The following is a 24,856-nucleotide window of genomic DNA, read 5'->3' on the forward strand; positions in this document are numbered from 1 at the left end:
GAGACTCTGTCTCAAAAAAAAAAAAAAAAAAAAAAAGATTGAGACACAGCTAAAAAATTCCTGTTACCTAGCAACTTTGTCGGGATGTTGCAGTGCAATGCATTACTCACATGTTTGTGGCGATGCTGGTGGAAACAAACCTATCCCCTGCCAGTCATACGAAAGTCTAGTACGTATAATTATATACAGCAGACAATATTTGATACTAATAAGAATGACTGTGTTATATTTTTATGAGATGGAGTCTCGCTCTGTTGCCCAGGCTAGAGTACATCAGCACAATCCTGACTCACTGCAACCTCTGCCTCCCGAGTTCAAGCGATTCTCCTGCCTCAGCCTCCTGAGTAGCTGAGATTACAGGTGTGTCCACCACGCCTGGCTAATTTTTGTATTTTTAGTAGAGAAGGGGTTTCACCATGTTCACCAGGCTGGTCTCGAAGTCCTGACTTGAGGTGATCCGCCAGCCTCGGCCTACTATATGTTTTAACATTTTTTAGAGTATACTCCCTCTACTTACATATATATACACACATATATGTATCTGTATACACACACACACACACACACACACACATATATAAAGTGTGTGTGTGTATATATATAAAGTTTATATAAAACAGCCACAGGCAGGTCCTTAAAGAGGTGTCCAGAAGAAGGCATTGTTTATCATAGGAGGTGACAACTCCAAATGTTATTGTCCCTGAAGACTTTCCAGTGGGACAAGAGGTGGAGGCAGAAGACAGTGATATTGAGGACCTTGTGTAGCTGTAGGTTAAGGTGAATGTTTATGTCTTAGTTTTTAGCAAAAAATAAAAAAATAAAGATTACAGAATAAGGATATAAAGAAAGAAAATATTTTTGTACATCTCTACAGTGTTTTGTGTTTTCAGCCAAATGTTATTCCAAAAGAGTCATAAAGTTTTTAAAAATTTAAAAAGGTTATTATTTTTTTGACAGAGTCTCATTATGTTGTGCAGGCTGCAGTGCAATGGCAGGATTGCAGATCACTGCAGCCTTGAACTTTTGGGCCCAAGCAATCCTCCTGCCTTGGCCTCCAGAGTAGCTGGGACTACAGGCATGCACCATTACACCCGGCTAAAAAATCAAAAGGTTCATAAAGTAAAAAAGTTGCAGTAGACAAAGGCTGATTTATTAATGAAGAAAGAAATATTTTAATAAAGGTAGTGTAGCCTAAGCGCAGTGTGTTTATGAAGTCTAGAGCAGTGAGTACTCACCCAGTGCCTCAGCCAAAGCACCTTCCAGCCTTGCAAGCTTCATTCACGGTAAGTGCCCTATGCAGATGTACCATTTTTAGCCTTTTATAATGTATTTTTTTACTGCACCTCTACTATGTTTAGATATATTGAGACAGACAGCTGCTTACCATTGTGTTACAGTTGCCCAGAGTATTCAGTACAGTAACCTGCTGTACAGGTTTGCAAGCCTAGGAGCAACAGGCTATGCCGTATCGCCTGGGGGTGTGGTAGGTTATACCATTCAGGTTTGTGTAAGTGCACCCTATGGCATTTACACAACAAAATCACCTACAGATGTATTTTTCAGACTGTGTCCCTGTCATTACGCAACTCATGATTATATAAATGCATGTAATTATGAAATCCTGTATTTATTACTTATGCTATCAATGTGTGTATTTTGCATTTTAATACATTCACTTCTACGTGAGATTTGTATGTACCATAGAGAGAGAAATTATCCAAGATTTATGTAAAACGGTTAATGATTCTGTTGCTTTATTTTTTCTCCTTTAGTTTTCAAGTATATCCAAACTAATGGCAGAGAGGTTGAAGTCAGCATTTTTGCAATTAAACATTTTAAATATCTGCTGCATTTTAAAGATGATATAGAAGTGAGTTTATTAAATTTTAAATAGCACAAGGAGAGATGGGTACACAGAATGGTGTACCCCAAAATATGATTGTACTTATCTCTGAATGATGGAATTAACTGAATGATGTTTCACATTTGTTTTCCTTTTGTTTTGTACTTTTTTGAGCTTTCAAACATGAAAGGCAGAATTCTAAGGTAGCCCCCAAGATTCTGGCCCCTTATAAAGCCCTTCCTTGAGTCTGGATGGGCTCTGTGAATGTGACAGCTTAGTCACCTGGGGAGTAGGCTGCCTCTCTGACAAAGACAATGGCTAGTGACTCCCTCGATCTCCTTAGGTTATGTGGACTCCCTCCTAGCAGATGGAGGGGGCCTCTCCTGCTGGTTGAAAGAGGATCTCTTGTGAGAGGGCTGTGAGAGCAACAAACAGTGGGAGCCTCTTGAAGCTGAGAACAGTCCCAGCCGACAGCCAACAAGAAGTCAGGGACCTAATCAATGCCTTCGAAGCTGCTAAGCTTCCGATCATTTCTTTTTTTTTTTTTTTTTTGAGAGTGTCTTGCTCTGTCTCCCAGGCTGCAGTGCAATGGTGCAGTCTTGGCTCACTGCAACCTTTTCCCTGGTCCAAGCGATTCTCCTGCCTCAGCCTTCCCAGTAGCTAGAATTACAGGCACCTGCCCCTGTGCCCAGCTAATTTTTGTATTTTTTAGTAGAGGTGGGGTTTCACCATATTGGCCGGGCTGGTCTCGAACTCCTGACCTCAGGTGATCCACCTGCCTCAGCCTTCCAAAGTGCTGGGATTGCAGACGTGAGCCACCACACCAGGCCACTTGCAATCATTTCTTAGGCAGCAATGAAGACTGAAACATCAACTAATGGTTTTCTTTCTTAAATAGAAGACACAATACAAGTTTATTTTGAACCACCGTCCACTGTTTCTGTAACAAAGCTATAATTCTCAGTGCACTTTGGGATGGGGACATGTTTATTCAGCAGCTACACCCTGCTCCTGAGTACCGTAGCCACCCCCATCCATGGGGTCACTATCTACAGTTTCAGTTACCTGCGGTACAGTACAATAAGATATTTTCAGAGAGAGAGAGAGAGAGAGATACCGCATTCACCTAACTTTTATTATATATTGTTAAATGTCTTAACTGTGCCTAGTTTAGAAATTAAACTTTATCATTGGTATGTATGTAGAGGATGTCATGTATACATAGGGCTTGGTGCTACCCACGGTTTTGGGGATCCATGGGTGTCTTAAAGCATCTCACGTGGATAAGAGGGGGATCAGTGCACTTCCTATCTCCCTAACATCAGCATGGACATCTGGGGGTGTCTTCCCCTTCTCCCTAGCTTCTATTTAGTGGCCTGATGATTCCACCTAGAAGTGGCTCCCAGGTGAGTTCTCCCAGGTGAGTTCTCTCCCCTCCTTTCCCACTGCCCAGGTCAGGCCCAGGCGGCCTGTTATCCCTCCTGGGACAATGCAGCCTCCCCTTAGCTGGGCTCTGCTGAAGGTGTCTCCCTCTCCTAGGGTCCACTTTCTACACACACCCCAGTCTCTCTGCTCAAAAATCGCTCGTGGCACACTAGTCCTGAAGGGTGCACATCTTGGACCCTGATTTGGTCCAAACTCTTCCCTTCAGCCTTGGCCCTCACTGGTTTCATTCTGCACCCCATTCCCGGGCCTCTTGATGGTGGTCCCTTTTCTGAGCATGACACTGTCCTGTCACTCCTTAGCTCAGTGCTTCTTTTCCAAACCTTCCCATTTCTGCCTGTGAAAATTCCTCCATCCCCAGCTCAAATGTCACTTGCTCCAGGATATTCCCTGGATCCTCAGGGGAGACTCACCGTGTTTGGTCCCATGCACCCCACCATACACCTGGTGAAACCTTCGTTGTAGCCCTCCCCACGCCCCCTTCATTAGGTGGAGATTCCTGGAGAAAGAGCCCAGCCTGACTGAGCCCATGTGCCCACTGCCTGGCATATGGGCACTTCACATTGCTCATCCCCACAACTGGCACATGGCAAGTGCTCCATAGACATTGGTGCACTCTGTCCACAAGGTCCCAAGTCCATGTGACCACTCCCATAATTCCACGCACGTGGTCCTCAGGGTGCAGGAGGTCGGGGAGCACTCACCCTGAGCTGGGCTTCTGCAGGCATTGACACCCTGGTCCTTCCTCTGGCTCCAGGGACCCCAGGAAAAGCAGGCCAGCAGTCCTGGCAGGCCTGGCCTCTCCCAGGCTCCTTCCACTAGAAAGAACACAAAACCCGAGTCAGAGGGCCACATGGTTCCCACCTCACAAGACTGAGATTTTGTTTAGCAAACCGAGAGCCTCAACTGTCAACTGCCCTGGTTTCAACTGTCTACAAAGATTCTGATTTGCAAAAGTGGGCGAGCTTTTGTACTTTAAAAAAGAACTTAAAAAATGATTGCTTTACTTTATCTCTGTTATCTCATTTAATTCTTACAAAAACCCTGTGATGTAGGTACTAGGTTGGGGAAACTAAAGCAATGAAAATGACATGAAATTAATTAAGATTAGAGTGGAACAGTCCCTCTGATTTTAGTTCAAACTATTTCTTGGCAGGAATAGATATATTTGTTCACAATCCATAAAGTCAACAGGAACTAGATTATTTATTTTATTTTTTAATTTTTTAAAAAGACTTCAGGCAGTCAAAACAAGGAAAATCCTTGTTTATAATCTTTATTCAAGACCTATTTACTCTTAACTTGTACGCAAATGTAATGAGACTGTATCCTTAGTTTTTCAACCCAAAGGCAGCCGGATTAGGTACTACAAACTGGGTAAAAGGGCACTGCCAAAAGGCAAGCAACCTAGAATACGAATTATCATCAGACAGTGAGGAAAGACATTGGAAAACTTAAAAAGCAAAACAACAACAACAACAAACAACAACAAAAAACCAAATGCAACCACTAGTGAAACCTTAGCGACATGAATCCATTTGGTGTGAGGATAATGGTGCTGCCTACTGCCAAAAAATCAGTGGGCTTTCAGTTATAATTATACTCATGACCTTTAGTCATTTGTGAGCAGTTTAATTCTGTGCAGTATGTTTTTTATAAAAGTAGGAAAGAGCTTGACACAGTAGAGAATAATTCTTGTGCAAGGTGTTAAAATCTCAAAAGTGTTAGTGTTTGTTTAAAAAGAAGCAAAGATTCATTCACTCTTTCTGTATGCCAGACAGGGTATCAGGAAATAGGACTGCGATGGTGTTTAAACCCGCAAAGGAACAAAATCATGTTCACAAGGGAACCAAATCATGTGGTAAGAGCTCAGGGGGCAAAGGGATAAAGGGTTCTGGAATTTCACGAGTCAACTTGCAAATGGGAGCAGGGAAGGTCAAGGAAGTCTTCCTGGAGGAGGAAGTCCAGTTCTTTTTTTTTTTTTTTTTTTTTTTGAGACGGAGTTTCGCTCTTGTTACCCAGGCTGGAGTGCAATGGCGCGATCTCGGCTCACCGCAACCTCCGCCTCCTGGGTTCAGGCAATTCTCCTGCCTCAGCCTCCTGAGTAGCTGGGATTACAGGCACGCGCCACCATGTCCAGCTAATTTTTTGTATTTTTAGTAGAGACGGGGTTTCACCATGTTGACCTGGATGGTCTCGATCTCTTGACCTTGTGATCCACCCGCCTCGGCCTCCCAAAGTGCTGGGATTACAGGCTTGAGCCACCGCGCCCGGCCTGAGGAAGTCCAGTTCTAAATGCACAAATGGGATTGGCCAGGTGAGAAGAAAGGAGGAGAAAAGGCTCTTTAGGCTAAGGCAACAAGCAAGGTGTCTACAAAAAGCTTAGGAGGGACCAGGTGTAGTTCATGCCTGTAATCCCAGCACTTTGGGAGGTCAAAGTGGGTGGATCACTTGATGTCAGGACTTTGAGACTGGCCTGGTCAACATGGCAAAACCCCATCTCTACTAAAAACACAAAAATTGCCCAGGCTTGGAGGCAGGTGCCTGTAGTCCCAGCTACTTGGGAGGCTGAGACGGGACAATAGCTTGAACCCAGGAGGTGGAGGCTGCAGTGAGCCGAGATCAAGCCACTGCCACTCACAGACGACAAAGCTAGACTCTGTCTGAAAAAACAAAAAACAAAAACCTCACTAGAGTATAGAAAATGTGTGTGAATTCCCTTCTTTTCCCTAGGAGGCCAGGTCAGCAAAGGGGTTGAAACAAACAATCACAACAATCAGAACAATCCCTAAAAAAAGGGATTGCGCCCTGAAGGAGGAGGGTTAGGGCAGGCGCACTCGCCAAGGCAGGCCAGGCTGGTAGGTGAATGTGACATTGGTAGCTTCACAGGTACCAGGTCTCCTTGCTGGGACCTCCCCCCTGGGCGCCCCACCAACACCAAATACCCCAGGAGACACAACACAGCCACTCTCTTCATTATCTACTTAAGAGGAAGGGGCTGGAGGGCTTGAAGAGCTGCCGAGCTGGGCAGGTAGAGGGCAGAGAGAAAGCTGGGAGCTGGAGAGTGCCAATATCTCCCGGGTTTGCCAGAAGCAGCTACTCTTAATGTGCCTATTTTCATCCTAGAACACTGGAGAGTTCCCGTAAAGCCTTGCGTTCCAGGAGGAAGGAGATCCTGACCCTTTTGCTGATAGCAGCAGTCACGGGGGCTAGGAAAAGACCCTTAAACCCCGTCCACATTTTAGGAGAATGTGGAGGGCAAAGGTGGCTTCAGCAGATCTGGGCAAGGCAGAAAGACACAGCAGTTGGGTGCACAGCCTTGGTGGGTGGCCAGGAATCACTGGAAAATATTGTGCTCTCAGTCCCTGTCACCTCCCCCACACTCCAAGTCCTGAGCACCCATTCCCTGCCTTCTTCCTATAACCAGGCAGGGTTCCCAGGGCGAGCCTCCACCGCGCTGGAGATGCCCCTCCGCCCCTCCAAAAGCTCCTGACGCATCTCTAGCTGCGCAGCGCCCTAGAATTTAGCTCCTGGCACTGCCAATAATCTCCGTAGTCCCCATCCACCGCCTTGAAACTTTGTCATCCCAACGCTTTCCTATTTCCTTCCCCGCCCCTCTCACCTCTCCCCACCCCCACCTACCCCCAACTCCTATATCTCTGCCCTGCCCGATTCATCCCTTCGCTCTACCCGCTCCCGCGGCCTCCTGCTCGGCCCCTAAACTTTCCCGACCCCCCTAGGCATCTCCCGTGCACTCCGGACCCTCCCGGGACAGACTCGACCTCCTGCCCAGGGCCCGCTCTCCGCTAGCTGGGAGGCCTGGCTCTAGGCACCTCCCTGCTCTGAGCCTCAGTTTACCTCCGTGCTCAATGAGGAGGGCCGACCTAAAGGGGTCCAACTTGGGGGACGTGCCCAAGCCACCGCCCGCCCGCGCCCCGCCGAGCCCCGCGCAGCCTCACCTGGTCGCGCGGCTCCGGCGGCTTGCAGGGCCCGGCAGGCGGCCGCCTGGACGGCCAGACAGGAGGCCGGGCGGCCGGGGCAGTAGGCGGTTGCCTGCACCGGGCCCCCCGCCTGGCGGCCGAACACTGCGCGCAGCAGCGCCTCCAGCAGTCGCAACCCCAGCGCCACCGCGTCCTCGGGCCCGGCCTCGGCCACCAGCACCCCCACCAGCGCCGCCCCGGCCCGCCGCCGGCCGCGCACGTCCCGCAGCATCTCCCGCAGGCGGCGCCGCGGCTCCCGGGCGGCCAGCGACGATGCGCGGCAAAGCACGAAGACCAGGGGCGAGAGGATGGCGCGCGTCCCCGCCGCCCTCTGCGCCCCGCGCGCCCCCCCTGGTCCCGCGCCCTCCGCCGCCGCGCCGCTCGGCTTGCCCACGCCTGGCTCGGGCGGGAACACGGCCCGGGCGAAGTCCAGCAGCAGAGCGCGGCTCTGTTCGCGCTCCCACAGCTCGCCCACCAGCAGCACCTGCCCGCGGCCCCCAGCCGCCTCCACCAGCTCCTGGAAGGGAGGCTCCGCCGGGTGCGTGGGCCGGGCCACCAGCGCTTCCAGCTCCCGCTCCATGCTGGCCGCCACCCGCCCTCTGCGGCCGCTACTGCGGCCGGGACGCACCCGCGGCCCGCCTCTCGGGGCGGCGGCGTCCCGGCCCGCAGGACACGCCCCCGATGGCAGAGCCGGGCCAGACCCCCGGGCGGGGACTTTGTGGCACGCTCCCCTGGGCGAACCCCGTATCTCGGGCTCGGATGGGAGAAGGGGGCTTTCTCCCCAGCCCTCCAAGGGTGGCTCCTCCCGCAGTCCCTGTGCAGACCTGGGGAAACGGAGAGTCATTCCTTCCTTCCTTCATTCATCCATCCCACACATACTTACTGAGCACCTATTAGGTGTAGGCGCTGGGCAGCCGAGGGTGGGAAGACAGAAAATTATCTTCTCACTAGATAAGATTGTTTGGAGACTTGGAGCAGAGTCCTGCACCGTTTGGGGTTTTGCGGAGGTGGGGTGGGAGATAGGGGGTAGGAGCGGAGGGCTCAGATAAGTAGGTAGGAAGGTGAGATAAAAGAGAACCCGCGGCCGGGCGCGGTGGCTCACGCCTGTAATTCCAGCACTCTGGGAGGCAGAGGCAGGCGGATCACGAGGTCAGGAGATCGAGACCACTCTGGCCAACATGGTGAAAATCCGTCTCTACTAAGAATACAAAAATTAGCTGGGCGTGGTGGCGTGTGCGGGAAACTGAGGCAGGAGAATCACTTGAGCCCCAGAGGCGGCGGCGCAGGGGTTACTTCTGCCACCCAACTTTCCTTTTGGGTTTCAACATTTAGCAAAAAAGGACTGAGGACCCATTACCTCCACAAATACTTATTGTACTGCCGTAGGCGCTGGGGTCAAACCCAGACTGTTCCCGTAAAGCAGAAAGTCTAGGGGGCCAGATACAGGACACGGATGGTGCTCAGATCTGCGTGGGGTGGGGGGCGGGGAAGGGGCCAGGTCAGAAGCAGGAATGCATTTCCCTTCCTTCCAAGGGTCGAGGTCAGCCTTGTCCAATAGAACATACTGTGGTGATGGAAATGTTTTCTTTTTTTTCCCTTGATAATGCAGTAGAAGAATTGTTTTCTATTATTTGCACGATATGTCACTATTATTGAGTACTTGAATTCTGGCGAGTGCAACTGAAGAACTGAGTTTTATATCACACGTAATTTTTAATGAAAAGTAAAATTAAAGCAGAAAGTGACAAGATGATAATGTACTTAAAGGGCTGACCTCTTCCTCTGAATAGTACCCTAAACATGCCGCAGAAGCAAGAGGGGAGTTGGTAAGGACTCTGAGAAACCAGTGTAAACTCCGGGGAGGTCCCTTCCTTCCGCCCCTCAGTGCCGTGGGAGGGGGATAGGCTGAGTGAACTCCATACACTTGTGCTTGTTTCTTTGCCCGCATTGGCCTCGGAACATTATTTCTCAACCCCATCTCCAACCCCCCACCACTGCCATGGCGCTGGACGGCAGAAAACAGCTCTGCTAGCGAGGGATGGCGATATCAGGCTGGGGCTGGCAGCACAGAACAAGCAGACCTGGCAACTCTTCTTCCCACTTCATGGGTCTGGAATTCCAGCCACAAGACCCAGCTCATGAAAAGGGCATTGGCCAGGGGAGAGTGTCCAGAAGTTCTCTGAGCAGGGTGTCTGCTGTGTGTGAGGGTGGCACATGGGGAGTGGCCACATTCGTATTTGATGCCAGAGGCAAGTCCTCTCACATCCCCATTCCTTAAACTCCCAGGTGGGATATAGGGAGAGTTTAGGTTTTAGTCTCTTCCAGGTGTACCCATTGCCAGCCAAGGTAGCTGATATCTAGGGAAACATGAATTCACTGGGAAAAAAATAATTAGACTTCTGGGGCTGGGCGCAATGGCTCACCCCTGTAATCCCAGCACTTTGGGAGGCCGAGGCAGATGGATCACCTGAGGTTGGGAGTTCAAGACCAGTCTGACTAATATGGAGAAACCCCTTCTCTACTAAAAATACAAAATTAGTTGGGCATGGTGGCACATGCCTGTAGTCCTAGCTACTTCGGAGGCTGAGGCTGGAGAATCGCTTGAACCTGAGAGGCAGAGGTTGTGGTGAGCCGAGATTGTGCCATGGCACTCCAGCCTGAGCAATAAGAGCGAAACTCCATCTCTGGAAATATATATACTTCTGGAAAGTATAAAACAAAGTAGATTTAATGGCTATATGAATTAAGATTCTTTTCTTAATAACACAGACTCCACTAATAACAATAAAAATTTCTTTTTCTCTCTTGTAGAAGTTTGGAGATGGACAGCTTATGGCTGAAATAGTATAATAGTTCTGCTTTACTAGGTCTTTGAGGACTCAGATTTCATACCAGGTCACTATTGCCCTCTGACATCTTCATAATCCAAGTTGGCAGCTAAAGCTCCGGCCATCACATCTGTATTCCCAGCAGCTGGATAATAGAAGGACTGAGGAAGGAAGAACAATCAGGTTGACTTCAAATTTCTTCCCAGCAACATTGGGTTTAAGAAAAAATGGAAAAATTGGTTTAAAGGATCAGAGAGAGCGCCCTCCCCGTCGTTTTCCGTGACAGACGTAGAGCTAAGCGACCGAGGCCGCGAGCGAGATGCCGGTGGCTGTGGGTCCCTACGGACAGTCCCAGCCAAGCTGCTTCGACCGCGTCAAGATGGGCTTCGTGATGGGTTGCGCCGTGGGCATGGCGGCCGGGGCGCTCTTCGGCACCTTTTCCTGTCTCAGGATCAGAATGCGAGGTCGGGAGCTGATGGGCGGCGTTGGGAAAACCATGATGCAGAGTGGCGGCACTTTTGGCACATTCATGGCCATCGGGATGGGTATCCGATGCTAACCGTGGTTGCCCACTACATCCATCCTTTCCCATCAGTCCCAGCCCATGTACTAATAAAAGAAAGTCTTTGAGTTAAAAAAAAAAAAAAAAAGTATCAGAGAAGATTAACTTTGACCCTAGATTTGGATTTCTAGCTAAGTTATCAGGTATATAAAGAATCAGAAGGTATATCACATATAGCCCCTCTTTGAAAACACTATTAGAGGAAGAAGTGCCCCATCAAAAAGGAAACTAAATCTGGCTGGATGCAGTGGTTCATGCCTGTAATCCCAGCATTTTGGGAGGCTGAGGTGGGCCGATCACCTGAAGTCAGGAGTTCGAGCCCAGCCTGGAGAAAATAGCAAAACCCCATCTCTACTAAAAATACAAAAATTAGCCTGGTGTGGTGGTGCATGCCTGTAATCCCAGCTACTTGGGAGGCTGAGGCAGGAGAATTGCTTGAACCTGGGAGGCAGAGATTGCAGTGAGCTGAGATCGCACCACTGCACTCCAGCCTGGGCGAGAGAGTGGGACTGCCTCAAAAAAACAAACAAACAAACAAAAAAACAAAACAAAACAAAACAAAACTAGAGTGCTCAATAATAGCAGGTAAGAGGGATTAAGTTACTTGTCTAAATAACAGTGAAGGATCAGGCCAGCAAAGTGCAGCCTAAATGGGTATAATGAACTGGGAGGGTGGGTGGCAGAGCCTGGGTGAGACCTACAAGCTGACCGGAAAGGGAATTGACCCCATCTAGGTCATCTCTGAGAAGGAGAGAAAGACAAGTTCCAGAGAACTGTCAGATGTACTGGGATTTTTAGCATATTCTTACAAGGCTTGTCTAAAACCAACATGCTCTGCCTCCTCAGCTGTTTTTTCTCAGCCTCTAAATCTCCGCAACAAATTACAAATTTCTATGGGTGGGATAGGGGATGGATCAGAGTGGGGTGGAATGTTAAACAAAGGTTGGAGTCCAGGGCCAGTAAAGTTTATCTTTATCTGTGTTATTTACACAGCAAAGGTTCTGGTATTAAATTAACAGGAAACTACAAAGACCTTTAAAAAAAAAAAAAAAAAAAAGCAAGATACCAAGAACATTTCTTCTTTCTCTCCCCCCACACCCTAGAAAATATTATAAAATTAATGGGTTTCTTTTTCTTTCTCTGGTGTTCAATGAAAACATACAGCAAACTGGGATTTCTGAAATACTTTACCTCCTTCATGTTCACTCAAACAGAATTTGGTGGGAATCAAGTGATGAGAGGCTGGTGTGGTGGGTCATACCTGTAATCCTGGTACTTTGGAAAACTCAGGTGGGAGGATTGCTTGAGCCCAGGAGTTTCAGACCAGCCTGAACTTCATAGCGAGACCCCATTCCTAAACAAACAAACAAACAAAAATAAAAAAATTAGCTAGATGTGGTGGTGTGTACTTAGTCCCAGCTATTCCTTGGGAGGTTGGTGTGGGTAGATGGCTTGAGCCTGGGAGGTCGAGGCTGCAGTGAGCCGTGATTGCGCCACTGCACTCCAGCCTAGGGGAGAGATCAAGAACTTGTCTCTAAATAAATAAATAAATAAATAGAGTGACCAGAAAGTGCTGGTTTGGAAGACAAGGCGTAGTCTCCCTCTAGTTGCTTAGCACTTCCTTTCTCCTCTTGACTCCTGCTCTGTCACTCTATTCTCCTCTCCTTTCTTCCTTTCCTCCCTTTCCCTCTCCTCACCACCCTCTTTCTCTCTTCCTTCCTTTCCTTCTTCTCTTCTCTTCTTTTTCCCTAAGACATTTGCTTTGCAGGCTATGAGGAAGGCCGGACCTGGGGAGACTTTCTGGGCTTCCTGGGGAGCCAGGCAGAGGGAAGATGATCTTTAATATGAGGAAGACCTCAGAGGGAAAGGAAATTGCAGGAGCCCCTATGACCCTCGGAGTGACGAGGCTGAGGTGGGAAGAGGGGCTGGAAACTTGAAACTGGGTCTGACAAGGTGCTGGAGGCCCCTGAGGTGGAGCAGCCTTGCTGGCCGATGTGCTGGGACCTCGTTTTCTTTGCTGTCAGGGCCAGGCTGGTTCCCATCAGGGCACCAGGAGTGCAGATCTCTGTGCCAGCTGGTGTTCTTATGGGGCTCAAATATCTCAGTTTTACTTAAACTTTAGGGGCCTGGTGAAGTTAACCCACTTATGCTGGAGACTATAATTTTTTGGATTGCAAACGTGTGAAAAATCAGACCTTGGTAATAACCTTGAGCAGTAGGATATAAATAACTCCTACATGCTTAGTGTTCCAATAATGGAACACTAGACATACATGGGATTTTAGAAGTCTGCAGGAAATGCTGTGAGGCAGAGGCCAGGCTTCAGCCCTATCATGCCCCTGCTGAGCCCTGGACTAATCAGACGCCAGGAGGAGGGGCAGGCAGGCCCCCAGGACACACCTGCACTGGCTGAGGGCTTCGCAGCAGGGGCAGTCCTCCGTCAGCAGACACCCAGCACACAATGGGTGGGGGAAGAGTGTCTGCACCTGTCGCCTTGGTGGCCACAACTGCAAGGTGACTTCGTGGGAATCTGTCAGCATCTGAGGCCCCAGTAGGGGCGAGGAGTCCTGTGCAGCAAGGACATATGGTGACTTTGAAGCCACTCAATTTGGACCTCCTTTCAAATCTACCTGGCCAGGCCAATTTAGAGTTTCAGGGTAAGTCTCTCTAGGTTCCCTCCCAGGAGAATGGCCCCAGCCAAAAGTGGCCGGGGAAAAAACCATGGTCTCTAAGAGCTGAATGGGGACTTGGTTGGCCTTTCCCTCCCCCAGGACAGGGCTGCACCAACTGCACCCTCCCAAGCTGGCACCTCCACTGCCAGGCCCCTTGAAGTTAAAGTGGAGCAAAGGGGAATTATCCCTGGAGGGAACCTTATTCCTGCCCCAATCTCAGAGCAGTTACCCTTTTATAGACTATCAGATACAATGTGAGCTGTATCTGTGGCGTGGGCATGAGGGCCGGTGCCCATCACAGATGCCCTGCCCCTGTATCTATATGTCTCATTCTCTTCACTTTCTGCAGCTCCTCAGTCCCTGGCTGATAAAAAAATGGGAAGTATGCCAGTGCTGGGGTAATGGGTAGTGGGTGACTTCATGATCATCATTCACGAGGTGCCTGATATAGAGCAAGGTGACCATTAAAACAATCTCACGATAACTTTAGTTGCCCAAGCCAGCTCCTAGCCGGCACCTCTCTTTCCCAGAGGGCTGCTTCAAGGACCCAGTCGGGAAGATGGGCTCAGTGAGTGCATGGAAACATGACGTGCCTCTGCATCAGATCTCGTTGGATCTCTGACTGACCCTGATGTGACTCTGCAGGACAGAAAACTTCTGTGATCACTGTCTTAGAGGATGTTCAGCTTCCCAATTTCGGGTTGCACTGGACAAAGATGGTGGCGGTGTTGCTAATGACATTGTGGTGGCATGGCATTGAGGGGACAGTGGAACTCTCACCTCACCACTTTAAAGAAGCCTCTTGTCAGTGGTAGTGGCAGATGGATAAGCAGTAGTTGCCAACAGAGCTTTCCTCAATAAAAATAATGTTCTGGATCTGTGCTATCCAGTATAGTAGCCATTAGGCACACGAGGCTACTGAACGCTTGAGATGTGGCTTGTGTGACTAAGGAACTGTATTTAAAGTTTTATTTAATTTTAAGTAATATAAAGTTAAGTTTAAATGGCATGTGTGGCTAGTGGCTGCCATACTGCCCAGCACAGGTCTAGAAGGTGTGTTAACATCATTCTCTTCCAGGGATGACTTATGTCCATGGCCTCATTAACAATTTAGTTTAGATTGGTTTTCAGCTTTAGATAGTGACAGCCCAAAGGTATTGGCTGTGTCAGACATTGTTGGTTTTCTGCTCATTGACCGCTCATGCTTACTGAGCCCCAATTTTGGTATAAAAGCAACGGACCCAGCCTCAGGGGTTGAAGCATGAGTAGATGAAGCCAACTGTTTTTCTTTGCCAGGATTGGTCTTGAGGTGGGCTTGCTGCTCAATGCTAGCCAGTCCAAGACAAGGAGAGGTTTCCAGGAAAGATTTCCTTCCCTGACTGGGGAAGTTGACAGGCCCTTTTGGGGCCATCATTTTCTTTGCTTCACAGAACATTGTGTGAAGACTTGATATTGGGAGTATGGTAGCCAACCTGCTACCATGAGGGAAAGACCAAAAGAATCAGTATCTTTCTATGAATTGTTAACGATATTTGGAAAAGCTCCGTAAACACCTTACTTCTTTGGTGTTGTCGGTTTTCCACTGCTTTGAGATTAATTCTGCCCTTCAAATTGTATATCCCAACATCTTCCTTAAATTGTTTGATATTCAGATAGAACACACATTATTAAATAAAATATTTAAGATAGCTCAAATAATAGATTGCCTTTAGAAGGAAATCCAAGGTACTAGTAACATGATGGCTTCTGACGAAGGGAACTGACAGGTTAAGATTTATGGGTGAGAGGAACATTTAACACTGCACACCCATTTGTTTCTTTTGGATTTTGTCCCACAGGAATGAACTGTCTACTCCGAAATAGGCTTATTAAAGTTAAGTCTAGGTGCAGTGGCTCACGCCTATAATCACAGCACTTTGGGAGGCTGAGGCAGGCACATCACTTGAGGTCAGAAATTTGAGACCAGCCTGGCCAACGTGGTGAAACTCCATCTCTGGCCTGTAATCCCAGCTACTTGGGAGGCTGAGGCAGGAGGATCACTTGAACGCAGGAGGCAGAGGTTGCAGTGAGCCTGGATTGTGCCACTAGACTCCAGCCTGGGTGACAGAGCAAGACCCTGTCTCAAAAATAAAAATAATAATTAAATAAATAAAGTTAAAGTAGTACATGAGGATCTCATTTTGCTACAGGGAAGTAACCACCCAAAACTCAAACATGAATTGTTCAACGTATGTGTTGTTTACATAGGTGTGTTTACTTAGTAAAAATGTATTGAGCTGGTCACTTATGATTACGTCCTTCTCAATATAATAACAAGTTTACATTAGAAAAGTGGTTGCTTTTTTGGAGTGGAGCTCAGAGTTGGAAGGAAATACGGGAGGTGGCTTTGTTTCCATTTTAAAAGCTATTCTACTTGCCCTTAAAAAAAAAACAAAAAAACTACATATATTATTACATACTTTGATTAGAAAATATATTAAAGAAAGTAGAAAAGAAAAAAGCTAAACACCTTGCAGCTATTTGGGATTGCTGTCTTTAAGAGCCCAGCCTTGTCCAATCTATTTGCACAAAAGGAGGCCATTGGTGAATGAAAGTAACTTCTGGAGCATCTGAGGCACCTCACCAAGTCCTAGGCCTGATACCATCAGTGCAGTGGACCAGCATGATGTCCTGCAGGACGGTGAGGTGGCCAAGGTCCACCTAGCACAGAGCCCACGAGCAAGATACAGACAGGGGCCTGCCATCCACTCCCTCCAGGACCCACTGCTCTGCACTGGACAGAAGACCGGAGAGTTATGTAGGGCTGTGAGGGGACCCGCCCACTGCCTCCACATGCGCACACACACACAAACACACGCACACACATATATGCACATGCATACCCGCACACATACACACACACGCACACACACACACAAACACACACACATGCACACCTTTTGACTCATTCACAGTGACACCAACATGATTTCGGCTCACTGCAACCTCCACCCCATGAGTTCAAATGGTTCTCATGCCTCAGTTTCCCAAGTAGCTGGGATTACAGATGCACTCTACTACGCCCAGCTAATTTTTGTATTTTTAGTAGAGACGGGGTTTTGCCACATTGAGTAGGCTGGTCTTGAACTCCTGACCTTAAGTGATCCACCTGCCTTGGCCTCCTAAAGTGCTGGGATTACAGGCATGAGGCACTGCACCTGGCCTGTTTGGGGTTTTTATGGAGGCTCTGGTTATGTAGACATGATTGATTAAATCCTTGGTCATTGGTGATTACCACAGTCTGTAGCCCCTCTCCACTCTCTGGAGGTGGGGGTGAATATTGAAGTAGCCGGTAGGGATTGGGGGTTACAGGAATAGGGGAATGGGGAATGGAGGAGCTGAAAGTTTCAGCCCTTTAAACACATGGTTATTGCCTCTGGCCATCAGCCCCAACCTCCAAGAGTCAGTTTTTTTAGCATAAACTCAGGTTTGGTTGAAGATGACTTATGATGAGCAACAGAAAATGCCCCTCTCACTCCTGTCACTCAGAAATCCCAAGGGTTTTAGGAACCTTGTGCCGGGAACCCGGGATGAAGACCAAATACATATTTCTTATCGTATCATAATATCATGGGCAGTCACACATTCATTTATACACGAGAGTGCTCCATTCCTCATTAGCATTTATTTTTGGATTGAATATGGCGGCTTGGACCACCCCAGGCTTTCCACCCTGGTAGAATTGCTTTATTTACGCTCACATGGGGTCATGTGTTGAATTAAATAAGGGAGGTTTATAAATCCTTGTACTCATTGTTTTGTTTACTGGAAAGATGGTTTTAGGGCCTTGTTTACTACGTGACACAGGTCCTTCGGATAGAAACACCTGGAAGAAATTCTTTTCTGGTCTTGGAATTTGTCTTCTTCTGAGCACCGGATTTGTTTTTATCTAATGGACATACAGCTGGTCTTGTTTTCTCTTTGCATAGGCTGCAGGGAAGCTGAGTCACATTTTGATCCATATCTAGCAAGTGTAAGGACTTTCAAGGCAAACATTTTGTGTATTAATCTTATCCCTGGATTCGCTTTCTTTCTTTGGACCTAATTTTCTTTCCCTTCTTCCTAATGTCCTCCATGTCTTTTTTTTTCTTTTTTTAAGTATTTTGTGATTTAACTTATTTTTCCTTTATTTTTTAGTCAGTGCAAAATAAAAAGAAAGGTACACATAAATATTTAAAATCTTATATTTTCTCCTGGACTTTTATACTGCCCTCTGTGCCATTCTCTGATCTGGGAAGCTCAGGGATTGTATTGGATTTAAAATTTTCATTTTAGTCTGGGTAGAAAGAATTGTCATCGGCCAAGCTCAGTGGCTCACTCCTATAATCCCAGCACTTTGGGACGCTGAGGGGGGCGGATCACCTGAGGTCAAGAGTTCAAGACCAGCCTGGCCAACATGGGGAAACCCCGCGTCTACTAAAAATACAAAAAATTAGCTGGATGTGGTGGTGTGCCTGTAATCCCAGCTACTTGGGAGGCTGAGGCAGGAGAATCACTTGAACCCCAAAAGTGGAGGTTGCAGTGAGCCAAGATCATGCCACTGCACTCCAGTGTGGGTGACAGAGCAAGACTCCATCTCAAAAAAAAAAAAAAAAAAAAAGAAAGAAAGAAAGAAAAAGAAAAACCAATACTAAAAAGGGACATGCGTTGATGAGCTTCTCAGCATTCCATGATTGTGGGGTGCAGAAAATCTCTCCCTCCCCTGCTGAAGGTTTGAGTCTTTAAGTCTGCTGAGATAAATGGGCAACAGATAAACAGGAGAAAAGACACACAAATATATTAACATGAACATATGCATAGGGGCCACACAAAACACGAGACTAAAAGAAGTCCAGATGGCTGAAGTTTCTATACCATATGGAAAGGAAGAGAGGCTTGGCACATCTCAGGGGAGGTGGCGATAGGTTATGGGAAGGAGAAGGGAGGAGATGCATGGTGAGCTAAGGCTGTCTTATTATGCAGTTGAAGGCTCATGAGTAACAGCTTGCAGAAAGAGTAGATGTCTGGTGTGTTGACAACCTTCAGTCTTTCTTCCTGCAATATGAGTTCAGAAGACAGCTTGTGGTCAAATTTCTCTGTCAGGTGTGGTGGCTCATGCCTGTGGTCCTAGCACTTTGGGAGGCTGAGGCAGGTGGATCACCTGAGGTCAGGAGTTTGAGACCAGCCTGACCAACATGTTGAAATTCTACTAAAAATACAAAAATCAGCTGGATGTGGTGTTACACTCCTGTAATCCCAGCTACTTGGGAGGCTGAAACAGGAGAATGGCTTGAACCCGGAAGGTGGAGGTTGCAGTGAGCTGAGATCGCACCACTGCACTCCAGCCTCAGTGACAGAGTGAGACTCTGCCTCAAAAAAAAAAAAAAAGTTTATCTGTCAGACCTTTAAAAGTGTCAAGCTTTTTAGTTTCCTTCTCCTGAGAGATCTGGATAAGGCAGATAAAGGGGTCTCAGAGGAAGCCTCTTTGCATCCACAATTTACTTCACTGATGTAGATTTCTACTACAGATGCAAATCTCCCCACAGAAACACAGCTTTCCAGAGCTATTTCTGTGTCTGTAGCCCCTCTGAACAGCCAACCGAAAATATGCCAAAGAAGAATATTTTTGGGTGGCATATTTTGGTTTCCCACACTTCTTTACTAAAATAACATACTTTTCATTTGGATATTCTGCCTTCTCTCACACAGCCTACTCACTTCAAGGGAAGCTAATCCCAACCCAATTCACAGGTGGCCCCTAGATGGCCCCCAGATGGTCTCAGCCAGTCAACACATTCCAGTTCCCCGAGGCCCAGTCATCGCTGGGCATGTGGCCTGAGGTTGGTCCAATCAGAGTGAATTGTAGGACTCTTGCTTGGAATGCTGGGAAATTCGTAGGCTTGCGGGCACTCTCTCTGGATGTGGACAAAGTCCCATTGTACCTGTGGGTGCTTTTGGCTCTGTTCCAGGCTCTGCCATCTTATAACCAAAGGGGAGGGAAGCTGAGACCACAGAAGGCAGAGGAGGGCAGTGGGAAAGAAAAGAGAATGTCAGATTAAGCTCTCCCCAAAGCCTATACTGCCTTCGGACTTTACAGTTACATAAACCATTGAGTGCCCTTATTGTCTAAGCTGGATGGAGCCAGTTCCTCTATTGTCTAAACTGGATCCCCGCTCCCTGTAAATGGGTCTAACTAATATCGAAGCCAGGATTCTTTAGCCATAGGCACTATGGTAAGCTCTGTAGAATCTCATTGGCTCAATTACGAAACAGTCATAGGATGAAATGCCACGCATTTGTTTAAAAATGGGATATTACATGGAAAGCTTCCTTGAGAAGTGGAAATAAAAGCAGATAACAAATATGTGGTATGCAATCCTGTATGATCAGGGTGGGAAAATGGACATTTTAACCGAGTGACGTCTTGGTGGTGAATGGGGAAGGTATTGAGAGGAGAGGAGTCTGCTCTTTTCCTCAGTTGTCTCAGCTTGAATCCTATCTGATGCCTGAGAGAAGAGAGGGTGCCCCGTGCTTTTCACCGCAGTGGGGATCTGCTCCTCTGGGGAGAGCTGAACCCAGACCTCCTGGTTCTATGGGGTGAAGGGAACAGGCAGGCCCAGGGTCCCTGGAATGGGGGAGGAGTCAACTCATTTACAGGCTTGTCCAGCTCACTAGATTTGAGCTTCTGTGGGGAACAGCTCTGTCTTGAGAGTCCCCAGTCACCCAGGGCTTCTGTCACTCCTAAGCTAGCGCTGAATGAAGGAATGGAGGAGGCAAGACCATGGTGGGGGTGGGGCACAGACAGGGAGAGTGGGTGCTTCACACGTGCACAGCCCCAGGAGGTGAGACTCCTACCTTCTATTTTCCAGCCGGACTTCACAGCTGGAAATTCTGCCTCTTTGAAATGCAAATGTTATTTTTAAAGAGCCTCCTGCCCAGGGAACTCTTGGTCTGCTTCACAGCTCCATGGGAACATGCCACTATAAGTGTTTGAAAAGAAGAATCCACTTCTGAGACATTTGCATTTTCAGAAAGCTTTCAGTAGAGGGCCAAGCCTTGGAGCTTGTGAATGAGGCCTTTTTGTGTGTGTAGCTCCTTGCTAATAGTACAGGGGAAAGGAGAGAAAGGAGGCACTTTTCATTCCCCCAGCAGCTGCAGGCCGAGGGTGCCTAGAGCCCGGAGGGTTCAGTTTGTGTGTGTTGAGTCTCTTCTCCCCTGGAGGTTCCCAGGGAGCTGCTTTGCATGAGATAAACACTCGGCCTGATTCCCAATTCCACAGTCCTCTTTTCCAGGATTTGGCGCCTCCTCTCGCCTCTAGGATACGGCCTTGTGGGTCTATCCTGCAAGGGAGGACACTGGCCAGGGCAGAAGGATGGAGCCCGGCTGTTTGGTGTTCATATGGGGCTCAGCCCCACACTCAGGTGGACTCCCTTTATTTCCATCGTTCACACTTCAGTTGGGGCTCCCTATAGGGTTTGCTGGTGCTCCCTCTCTCCTCAGTTGGGAATCACTGTAGGATTTCCTGGTGCTCCTTTTGGCCTATCCCTAGATCATCTTTGCTCTGAAGAGGCCAAGAGAGCCTTGAGAAGGAAGGGCACTTTAACATCTGACCCATAAAAGGCTTTGACCCCATTATAGGAGCCCACTTAAGGTCCTTGGCTCACCCAGGTCACCGAGAGATCACTGTAAGAAAGATGGAAGTGTTTGTCTAACACCTCTCCCCCATTCTCACCCCCCACCAACACACAGTCTTCCCAGTCCTCCCCCTGTGGCCTGTGGTCAGCCTTTTGGGGGTGTTCTCTTGGAAGGATGGAGACCAGCAGAGTATCAGAGGAGCCCCGGGATGCTACCAGGTCACTGTCCCAATCTTGCACCTGGGCTCGGAGAGCTGAAGGGTCCAGATGTGCAGCTTCTATCCCCCAGGCTGCCTCTCAAAGCCGAGAACACACATAGTGTTACTGGAAAAAGGAGTCTCATCCCAGATCCCAAGAGCGAGTTATTGGATCTCATGTGGGAAAGAGGGCGAGTCGCAATGCAAAGCAAAGTTAAAGCAGTTTATTAGAAACTACTGTATTCAAATAAAACAGTTTACTAGAAGCTACTCTATTACAGGGTGTCCTCAGAAAGCAGCAGGACGAATTCCCCCAACTTAGCCATAACACTTGCTTACATGTGTTGTTAAGGCTAAGAATAGTAGACTTTATTAACAAAAGCTTGTGATCAGCTTGTGACAGGCTGTTAGCATTGTTATTTTCCTATGTAACTATAGATTTCAGCAAGAATTTATGAAGGCATTATTACCTTTAAAGTGAAACTTATTCGCAAACAAAGGACTTTTTGTTTTTTAAATATCGGGACATTTTCAGAAGTTCTGGGTCTCTATTTAATTAGCATCATTAACTCCTTTGAACTATAAACATTTTGTGATGAAGAGTACCTAGCCCCCTGGGAATGGAACCCAGCCAGTTTGGCTTTATCTGGCCTTTATTCAAGGTGGAGTCACCCCGGTTAGGATGTCCCTGACAATGGGATGGACACGATTGCAGGTGAGTTGATTCTAAGACCAGCCGATAGCCTAGACCAAGAAATGATCCTTCAGTGAGCTGTCATGTCCCTGCACTGCAATCTGGGTGACAGAGCGAGACCCTCAAAAAGAAAACAACATACCAAAACAAAAAAATTACCCTTGACTTTATGTCTGATATTAACTAACCAAACAAGTTAATAAATTGAACAGCAAATTAGCCAAAATAAAATGCCAGTAGAATTAAAAACATGCCTTCATGTGTGGTCTCTTTCCCCTAGGAAAGGGTTACACAATACCCCACTCTTTCTCTCTCTTCCTCTCCCTACTTCCTCCCTCCTTCCTTTCTTTCTTTCAATCCAAACAAATGATTATTGATCTCTTTCTATAGCCAGGCACTTGTTGTGGGAGCTGGTGAAATATTAATGCGGAACAAAATAAAGAGCTCTCCTTCCATAGAGCTTCCAAGTATGCAGAGGGAGACAGGCAACAATCACCGTAAGTAATAAACCCATTTTATAATATATTAGAAGGTACTTGATGCTATGGAGGGTCAAAATGAGTGAGGGTTTGCAGTTTTAAGCAGGGTGCTCAAGGTGGGCCTCATTGCTAAAATGACCCTTGAGCAGAGTTGAAGGCAAGGTAGCCATGGGCTGTTGGGGGAAGAGTGTGCCAGGCACAGGGAACAGCCAGTGTGGAGGCCTCATGCAGGACGGTGCTTGGCATGGCCAAGAAACAGCCAGGAGGGGAGACCAGCTCGTGGTCAATTTGTCTCATCTGCATTTCCATTTCCCACTTCCTGTCATCTGATTATTTTACTTCTAAGTATCTCCATATGTATCTCTAAATGATATGATAGATTTATCTTAAACTTCACCATAAAATCATTGTTCACGCCTAGAAATTATTAACAATAATTCCTTAATATAATTCCTGGTATGTGCTCCACAGCTGGAGCACTGTCAGTGGGGGAGTAACCGGAGGTGCTGTCAGAGAAAAGGGGCCTTCCAAGGATTGTGGCTTTTGCTGAGTGAGATGGGGAACCAATGGAGGATTTTACCAACTCTTTCTTTCCTTTTATTCTTCTTATTGCTTTTTATTTAAAAAATATTTTTTACTTCCATAGGTTATTGGGGGAACAAGTGGTGTTTAGTTACGTGAGTAAACTCTTGAGTAATTTGTGCAATTTTGGTATACCCATCACCTGAGTTGAATACACCACATCCAATTTGTAGTCTTTTATCCCTCGCCCCCTTCCCACCCTTTCTACCTGAGTCCCTGAAGTCCATCATGTCATTCTTGTGCCTTTGCGTCCTAGAGACAGGGTCTCTCTCTGTTGCCTAGGATGGAGTGCAGTGGTGCAATCATAGCTCACTGCAGCCTTGACCTCCTGGGCTCAAGCGATCCTCCTGTCTCAACCTTCCTAGTTGCTGGGACCACAGGCATGTGCAGCCATGCCTGGCTAAATATTAACATTTTTTGGCAGATGGGTATCACTATGTTGCTCAGGCAGGTCCTGAACAACTCTTTCTTGCTGACAATTTCAAGAATCCACAAAAGTAGTGTAGGGGAGTCTTTTCAGCTGTTTGGGCTGCTATAATAAGAATACCATCAGGTGGGTGGGTTCTAAACAACAGAAATTTATTGCTCATAGTTCTGGAAGCTGAGAAGTTTGAGATCAAGGTGTCAGCAGGCTTGGTGTCTGATGAGGGCTTGCTCTCCGGTTCACAGATGGTGCCTTCTTGCACAGTTCTCGCATGGTGGAAGGGGCAAAAACACTCTCTGGGGCCCCTTTTAGAAGGGTACGCATCCCATTCATGAGGGCACCACTCTCATGTGACCTAATTACCTCCCGAAGGCCCAACCTTCTCATACTGTCACACTTAGGATTAGGTTTCAATGTATGGGGACACAAACATTCAGAGGATAACAGGGAGGAAAAAACATCTTTTTCCTTTATCCCCCTTTGGTTCATCAGCTGTTCCCTGTAGATTAGACCGACAAAAGACAGATTATCAAGAGAAAAACAGAAGTTTATTAACCCGGGCATTGGACATACAGGTGGGAGCACTTAGTGATGAGTAACTCAAAGTGGGGGTTAGAACTTGGGCTTATTTTTAGCAAAGAACAAAAACTTTGAAGTGGCAAGATGGAAGCAAAGGACCGAGCTCCTAGGGGTGGCCAACTGTGGAAAGGGGAATATGCAGGGGCACCAGCGATAGATGAGTAGTTAGTAAGGTTTGTTGGTGTAGACTCCGGGTGCCATCTTGTCTCCAGACCGAAGCCTGTTCTCCCCTTCCTAGTATGGAAAGAGGGGGTTGGGGGAGCAGAGGGGGACACTTTCACAAGAGGAATTTATGTTCTATTTTCACATAGATGGGGGAAAGCAGAGAGCTTGTCCCGTCTTTGCTTTTTCTCAATTGCCCTCAGCTTAAAATAATCCTTATCCTAGAGAGGCATATTTTGGGGTGGCACACACCAAACCCCTTCAGTATAGACAAGAAGATGATGAGCTCAGCATGTATCCATCACTCAGCTTCAGCAGAGATCAACTCATGGCCAATTGGTCTCATCTGCATTTCCGTTTCCTACTTCCTGCCATCCTATCATTTTACTTGTAAGTATCTCCCTATGTATCTCTAAATGATATGATGGACTTCTCTTAAGCATAACCATAAAGTCATTGTTCACACCTAGAAATTAACAATAATTCCTTAATATAATCAAATATCCCATCATTAGATTACTAGCGGGTTGTTTGTTGCAGATAAGTAACGGTGCCTGATTTACTTTTTAAAATGGCTAGACCGTGTGGAGCACACAACACTCTCATGCTCTGGTGTGGGAGAATCAGATGGTGAAACCACTTTGGAAAATTAGCATAGCACTTTCTTTTTTTTTTTTTTTTTTTTGGTTGGGCTTTCACTCTTTTTTCCCTGGTTTGAGGTTAATGGCGCGATCTCGGCTCACCGCAACCTCCGCCTCC

At 47.4% G+C, this 24,856-nt stretch overlaps 2 protein-coding genes and 1 long non-coding RNA gene across 3 annotated transcripts in view; 2 read left to right on the forward strand and 1 right to left on the reverse strand.

Annotated features, from left to right (window-relative positions):
* CUNH2orf72 (chromosome unknown C2orf72 homolog) overlaps nt 1-7,893 on the reverse strand; it is an 11,214-nt gene extending 3,321 nt beyond the window's left edge. Inside the window, exons 1-2 of the mRNA XM_017529047.2 lie at nt 7,246-7,893; nt 3,991-4,104 (exon numbers count right to left, since the gene is read on the reverse strand). Coding sequence (XP_017384536.1) covers nt 3,991-4,104; nt 7,246-7,846 — 715 coding nt within the window. The 5' untranslated portion in view covers nt 7,847-7,893. The remainder of the gene's footprint in view (nt 1-3,990; nt 4,105-7,245) is intronic.
* A 2,461-nt stretch (nt 7,894-10,354) lies between these two features.
* Nucleotides 10,355-10,744, forward strand: LOC108304753 (reactive oxygen species modulator 1-like). The gene has a single exon (XM_037738721.1). The coding sequence runs from the start codon at nt 10,414-10,416 to the stop codon at nt 10,651-10,653; it is 240 nt and encodes a 79-aa protein (XP_037594649.1). The 5' UTR covers nt 10,355-10,413; the 3' UTR covers nt 10,654-10,744.
* Nucleotides 10,745-20,584: 9,840 nt separating this feature from the next.
* The window catches only part of LOC108304754, a 4,948-nt gene continuing 676 nt past the window's right edge, over nt 20,585-24,856 (forward strand). The window contains exon 1 of the long non-coding RNA XR_001825404.2: nt 20,585-20,767. This is a non-coding gene — a long non-coding RNA (uncharacterized LOC108304754). The remainder of the gene's footprint in view (nt 20,768-24,856) is intronic.

This window comes from Cebus imitator, unplaced genomic scaffold (assembly GCF_001604975.1).
Source record: "Cebus imitator isolate Cc_AM_T3 unplaced genomic scaffold, Cebus_imitator-1.0 Scaffold57, whole genome shotgun sequence".
Classification (NCBI taxonomy): Eukaryota; Metazoa; Chordata; class Mammalia; order Primates; family Cebidae; genus Cebus; species Cebus imitator.